Raw genomic sequence first — 7500 nt, 5'->3', positions numbered from 1 at the left:
CGGGCACGCGGCACGTTCCCACCAGCGTGTCGTCGGCCACGATGTCCGGTGTGATGGAGGGCGGCGGGCCCACGTCGCAACTGCTGGGGTGCTGCTGTTGTTGTTGCTGCTGCTGCTGCTGCGGAGCGCCGTCCACCGCCCGCCTGGGCTTCCGACCGCGGCGGTGCCTCGTGTCCACCAGGAAATCGCCTCCAACGTAAGCCATCTCCTCGATGTCACCGCCCCCCGCAGGCGGATACATGTGCGAGTGTGATCGCGTTGAAGACAGCATCAGGGAGGGCACGGACTGAGCACGCGCGAGCGCCGCCTGTTGTAACGCGACCGCCTGCTCCTGCAGGTGGGGCCGCGTTAGGAGGAGGTCACGCAGGAGGGCCTCGGTGGCGCCACCTCCGGCCTCATGAATGGTGATGGGTCGCGGTGGGCCGCGGGGACCTCTATTCCCTCCTCGCCCACCCCTGCGACGCGGCGCCCCCGCCTGCAGGGGCGCATGCGGCTCGGGAGTGGGCTGGTGAGGCTGTGGCTGAGCCTCATGCTGGGGATGGTGGGGGTGGGGGTGGGGGTGGGGTGGCTGCTGCTGTTGGTGAGGGTGGTGGTGCAGGGAGTGACCCCCATGGCCCATGGCCGCACCCTGGGGACTGTGGCCCGGCGGTGGAGGGTGGTGTCCTCCTGCCGGGGCGGACTGCAGGGAGGCCCGTTGCTGCTGACGCAGGGAAGCCTCGTAATGATCGAGATACTCGGGGGGAAGGGCCTGGTGATGGAACTTGAGCTTGAAGAGCCTCTGTCGCCGACGACCCCTGCGGAGGAAGAAGAGCATTAGTACGCTGCCTTGACGTTTCCACACGGAACATGACGAAAAAAAAAATAATAACATAAGATAGAATAGAATAAAATAAAAAGAAAAGGAACAATTTAATAATTTTTGCCCTCAACAATGTTTTCATCGTGACTCATTTAGTTTAGATTATAAGAGACAAAGCATCAGAGCAAAGGCGGTATTGATATTAGCCGAGCCAGTGACATCAAGAATAATAAGAAAATTAGCAGTGAGGCAAATATCACACAATATTTCCGTCAACATTTATTTTGTTACGTAGAGTAACAACTCTGGAGAAAGACTTTTCAATGATCCCCTTCAAGCTGGGATTTCAGCGTCTGCCTAACTTGTGCATATGATAATGTTGAAGGAATACCGTAGACTGTTATCCACTTTTTTTCCTCGTCAGTCAAACACGTAAGCAGTGACATCATCGGCATCGTAGATAACCGAAGAGTACTTCGTGTGACAGTCGCCTGACCACAATTTTACCGGGATCTGTTCTGATAAAACAACCTGTGAACCCCTTCGACACCTTGGCCCATCATATACAAATATTTCGTTCTGTTTTTACTTGGATCGACATCCATTTCAGGCCCGGGCGCGACCACCAGAAGGGTGAATCAAAGAATGTCGATACGATGGCGAGTATACTGCATATACCGTTGAGCCGAATGGACTCGGATATCACATAACTGGGAGCGAAGTATCTGAAAGTACAAAGACGAGAGTTCACAAATTCATGAGAATTAAATCGAGTCATTCTTTCCCAACCCCTACGTTTCTTCATGGCATGATAAGACTTGTAGAGTGTGCTCTTGTTATAGTTGGTCCTCAGAAGCCCGCTTTCTACTACATCAATGTCATTACATCCCAGAAAGATAAACAGATTGAACTCCGTCTTATAATGTACTCCATCTTTAACTGAAGTGTCTATAAAACCTAACCAAATACCACTGTGTTTTGCTGGAGATTGATACGTCATTAATTAATGAATGAAAGGTAAAGGGGACACCCGATGGACCAAGAAGGACCGACCGATCCGCACTCCGCCGTTTGGCGTCGTCTGCTGCCTCCCACTCGTGCATGGGGGAATGAGGCCTGAGTCACATATACCAACGAGGTGACACCAAGAGAATGGTAAATAACGTGGAAAGGTCTAAAATACAAATCACTAGTGTTATCAGACAAGTATGCAACGGCTCCACCAAAATTTTCCTATTGATAACATATCTGATCAACTACTTAGACCTCCATCTAGTAGGCTTCAAAAACTGTATCACACAAATTACATAAATTTTCCTTGCTGATGACGGACTCTTACTAACAAGCTCTGTAGAAGAAGCGGTACAAGAACTCACATTACTAACTCAGATTGGAGAAGAATGTGGTTTAAAAATAAACAAAACGAAGATTAATATAGTAACCGACAACCTAGCAGAGTATCCAAAAGAAAATAGTGGAATGAAAATCACGGAGTCCATAACATACTTAGGAACAAAAATAACGAATAAGAGAAAATGCATCATAGAACACTTAAATAACATCTTCAGCAAAGCAAACTCATTTGCTAACCAAACAGCCTCAATAACGGCAAAAAGCTGCAACAGGATAAGCATCGGCAGTACTCTGGAAAAATATCGCTATCCCTAGTATACTCCACTCAGCTGAAGTAATCTTCTTCACAAAGGGCGAACTCAACAAACTGTGTATAAGAGAAAACAAGGCATACAAAATAATATTCAGAGCACCACACTACACATCAGCAGCAGCCCTGAGAGCAGAGATCTGATCTTCCTCAGCATACACCAGACATACAAAACAAGTTCTCATACGCAAGACACATCATTGGAGATGGGAGGGGGAACAAGGTAGTCAAGCTCATTTTCCAAGACCTATTTGAAAGACGAGGAGATTACTGGGCCAAGCAACTACGGTCGTACTTGCAAAAGCTAAACTTAATCCTAGAGGGTCTCAAAACGAGAGGAAAAAAAAAAAAAAAAAATCACAGCCAGGATAAACGATATTGACACAGACATGAAGAAAACTGAAGTGGGAAACAAACCCTCCTTATCTCACTAAAGGCGATGGAAAAACGAAATAAAAACGGAAGAAGAAATTTACGAAAATAACTTAGAATCTGCTATTCTGTTCCGCGCCAGGACAAACACCCTGAAACTAAATAAGAGAAACCGTCACACCAACCAAGACACAAACTGGAACCCCTGGGCGGTCGGATCGAGGAAATCCTCGAGCATTTCTTACTAGAGTGCAACGAGCTATCATCGATCAGAGCCCGAAACAAACTGCTCCAACAACCCTACACGAAGAGCAAAGGCGAGATCCTAAAGGAACTGTTACTTTTCGATGCTGAAGCAGAAAACCCGGAAGCGAACCGACAAGCAATATATAACCTCTGGAAATACACAGAGAGCAACCAGTCCGAAATTAAACGAAGCGAAACCCAAAACGGACTAGGGGTGCCCAAACCAAGGCATACACCCCCACCACTACTACAAGTACTACTACTACTGCTACTACTACTACTACTACTACTACTACTCCTACTACTACTACTACTACTACTACTACTACTACTACTACTACTACTACTACTACTACTACTACTACTACTACTACTACTACTACTACTACTACTACTACTTTTTTTTTTTTTTTTTAATACGACCTCCATCCTATTGGAACTGTACTACTACTACTACTACTACTACTACTACTACTACTACTACTACTACTACTACTACTACTACTACTACTACTACTACTACTACTACTACCCTAACCACGGTCCTCATTGCAGGATCATCAGGACAAAGGTTCCCTGTTTACCAAGAAAAGAGAGCAAAAAGCATTACCAATGTCCGCTTCTTCAATTTCCGTCCGTCCGTCTTTCCATGTGTGTGTGTGTGTATGTGTGCACGTGTGTTTGCCTGTGCGTGTGTGTGTGCATGTGTGTGCTTATGTGTATGTGTGTTTGTGTTTGTGTGTGTGTGTGTGTGCATGTGTGTGTGTGTACATGTGTGCGTGTGTGTGTGTACATGTGTGTGTGTTTGTGTGTGTACATGTGTGTGTGTACATGTGTGTGTTTGTGTGTGTTTGTGTGTGTGTGTGTGTATGCGTGCGCGTGCGTGTTCATGTGCGCTTGCATGTTTACGTGCTTTGGTTGCAACTGAGAGATAAACCCTAAGCCTATAAGTGTTTTGGTCTCGCAGTTCCTTTTATCTGTGACTTCCTTGCCAGACCCACGTCTGCCATCAAGCCCAACAGCAGCCTGCGAAACTACTTGCCAATCAGACAGCCTGTCTGCCTGCTTGCCAGCCTGCCTGCCTACCTGCTTGCACGCTCATACTCCAAGTCATAGAGTCCTTTCTTACCACATAAATAATTCACGGAAGATTATCGCTCCATACTTGGTAAGCTACATCTTCCTCTCGGGCACAATCTGGGCCCGCTTGAGCTCCAGCCAGAGCGACCCTGGACGACGGCGGCGGCCACATACAGCGAGTGGTTCGTTTGACATCATCTACGAGCCTCATCTCGTGCCGAGGAGGCTGTAGTAGCACTCTGTAGAATTACTGTTCCGCCACCCCCCCCCACGCCTCCTCATTCCCCACACTCAGTTCCTCCCCGCAAAGTGCTCCGAGTGCCAAGCCCCCCCCCCCTCCCCGCACCCCTCGCCTGCCATCTCTGGCACCGAGTCGGACTAGTTATCAGTGGCACAGGACAGTGTGGGGCGAGGTCACGGGCGCAAGTTTCGGACGCAGTACGAGTGAGTGGCGCAGGATAGGTGAGGCCACGAGCAGATTCATAATATGGATGGGTTTGGGGAAAGGTAAGGCGAGGTCAGGGGGACAGGGATCGGACGCGGTGTCAAGGTGCAGGAGTGGAGGAGAGGGGGCGAGGTCCGGGCCGCAAAATTCGGACAAGCCAGTAAGGGCGCAGGATTTGGGCATGGCATCACTTGCCCAGGATTCGAATGTCATCATCATCGTCGTCATTTTAATTTTTTCCTCCTCCTCCTCCTCCTCATTATCATTTATAATCATCAATAAAAAGACAAGAGCGATAATAACTACAGCACCAATACCACCACCATGAGGAGCAGAGTTGTTCTACCTCAAGTCCTTTTGTACCCCGTGGTACATTACATAAGAACATAAGAACATAAGAAATAAAGGAGACTGCAAAAGACCACAAGGCCCACACTAGGCAGCTCCGTATCCATCACCACCTGTCATCCCCATCCTTTCTGGCTGGCCATACTATTTCATTCATCATCGTGGCAATCCTGAAGGAAAGTGGTTAACAGGTACATAATTAGCACCATCGGCAGCCTCAACAGCATAAGAGATGTGATACAATTATACCATATACTTTTTTTTTTTACTATCGTTTTGGGATTATAATCTTATTCCAGTGAATTAGATTTTCATGATTTTCTATTTTGTTATAGAAAAACAATACAACTTGGGAACTGAAAGCCAAAAATTAGCATGATAGTGAAGAGAATCTTTGACCCATTTCCATAAAGCTACGGAAGGAAGATACTAAGGAGAAGGAGGAGGGGATAGAGGGAGCTAACTTGAGGGGAAAGTGATGGGAAGAGAGTAGACAGGCCTGAAAGCTTCGTCGCGCGCTAGCTCCACTTGTGATCTGCAGAAATTTATTTCTCGTTTTCTATTTACTTGGCTAATCTGAGATAGAATTTGACCAGAATCTAGTATACTATAACGCTAAGCGTGTGTGTGTTAAGCTCTCTGCGTCTTATAAGAATTTCTGAAGTAAATGCGTTCACCATAAAATTAGATTAATAAAAATTGACCGAAAAACTTAATGAAAATAAACAAATTAACAAATAAATAATGATGGAAATAACACTTGGTCCCTTGTTGGTTGGTTTGTGAAGAAATGCTATGATAAATTTTTTGCTAGTATCTGTCCATTCATCGGAGGCAGGCGTTTTAGTTATCCTTGAAATTAAATTTTGATATAGCGCAATGTTCCCTTTTATAGTTATTCTAATTTACGACATTTGAATATCCTTGTAATAATGGCAATATCACGACAATAATGGAATATCTAAACACATGTATTCAGCAACAGTGATTATAATTATTTACATATCAAAATATCGCCTCGCTGCTCTGTCATTCATCTTTCAATGGCATGTTTAGGAATGTCAATAAAAGCCATTAAGCGACAACAGAAGAAGATTCCTTGCAAGTTTCCTTACGTCTAAAGATACAACTGGAGTATTATAAGCCCTCCTCAGGAGCAAGTGAACGTGAAGGGCCTGATGGTCCCGTGATCATTTGTACATACAATAATGGTTTGGTGCCCTCTTAGATACCTTGGTGTTATGTGGTCAAACTTCTCTTGGAGCTCAACAGTGACGAAATGCAGCACGCGTGACACTTAACACGAATATTTACTTACACACCTACACACACACAAACACACACACACACACACACACACACACACACACACACACACACACACACACACACACACACACACACACACACACACACACACACACACACACACACACACACACACACACACACACACACACACACACACACACACACACACACACACACACACACACACACACACACACACACACACACACACACACACACACACATATCAAAGTGATGTGATAGCACATTGGTAAATACTTGTAAAACTGTTAACTTATTATCGGAGAAAAATAAGGTCAGCAACACAGATATCCTTATATTTCGACCACTATCTGTGACCCTCTTTTCAGCAGAAAAAGGACAAATTTGACTCCTTATTATTATGTATTTAGTGAGTGTCACTTTTGATATGGCTGCCGCCAGGAGGCTATTTCATTCATCTCCGTGGCACCCCCGTGCTCTTCCCCTGGCAGCCAAGTGGCCACGATATAAACAGGGTAGGTGCAAATAAGTGAGTACAAGCATAAAGGCAGACATAAAAGCACGTGCAAGCACGCACGCATCGACGCTCGCACACAACCCCTCTACACATATACACCCACCAACGCATATACAACGAACCATATGTATATAGATAAAACCTAACATGCAGTTCAACGTGCACGTATGTATTTAAATGCATACACAGAAACACAGGGCCTGCACCCACATACACGAAGAAACGCAAGTTCGTGCCAAAAACGCAGACATACGGACGCATGACCACATACGCACACGTAACGAACTCACAGACGTACGAATACACAAACATTGCCATAAAATTGGTCAAATACGAGATACGCGCCTTATGCGGGACCTGGGGATGGCCGCGGTGGAAGAGGAGGGCGGCGGGTTGCGAAGTGGATGGATAGGTGGATGAACGCAGGATGGATGCCTCCAAGGTGGATGAGGGCATCATGTGGATGAGTGGGAAAGGTTACATGGATAAACGCAGAATGGATGCCTTCAAGGAAGATGAATACAGGACTGATGCCTCGAAGGTGAATTAGGGGCTGCATCTTGACTACTGGGTGGGCACGGGTGGATGAACGCAGGCTGGCTGGGTGCCTGGAGGGGGGGTGATGAGTTGCGTCTGGGTGAGCGGGAAAGGATGAGGAGAAAGTAAAGGTGTAGGCGACTTATATGAGATTGGGGTGGGCTCAGGTAAAGAGTGGATGGCGGTGAAGAGGAGAGAGA

The 7500-nt window shown here is 46.3% G+C and overlaps 1 protein-coding gene across 2 annotated transcripts in view; it reads right to left on the bottom strand.

Annotated features, from left to right (window-relative positions):
• The window catches only part of LOC143037442 (uncharacterized), a 414211-nt gene that overhangs the window by 90071 nt on the left and 316640 nt on the right, over window positions 1-7500 (bottom strand). For both annotated transcript variants that reach the window (XM_076205672.1, XM_076205671.1), the window contains one exon: window positions 1-794. This exon is cut by the window's left edge. In XM_076205672.1, coding sequence (XP_076061787.1) covers window positions 1-794 — 794 coding nt within the window. The remainder of the gene's footprint in view (window positions 795-7500) is intronic.

Source organism: Oratosquilla oratoria, chromosome 22, assembly GCF_046742065.1.
Source record: "Oratosquilla oratoria isolate Oo_2021 chromosome 22, ASM4674206v1, whole genome shotgun sequence".
NCBI classification, from domain to species: Eukaryota; Metazoa; Arthropoda; class Malacostraca; order Stomatopoda; family Squillidae; genus Oratosquilla; species Oratosquilla oratoria.
Note: the sequence above shows the minus strand (reverse complement) of the source record. Positions and strands in the feature narration are given on the sequence as shown.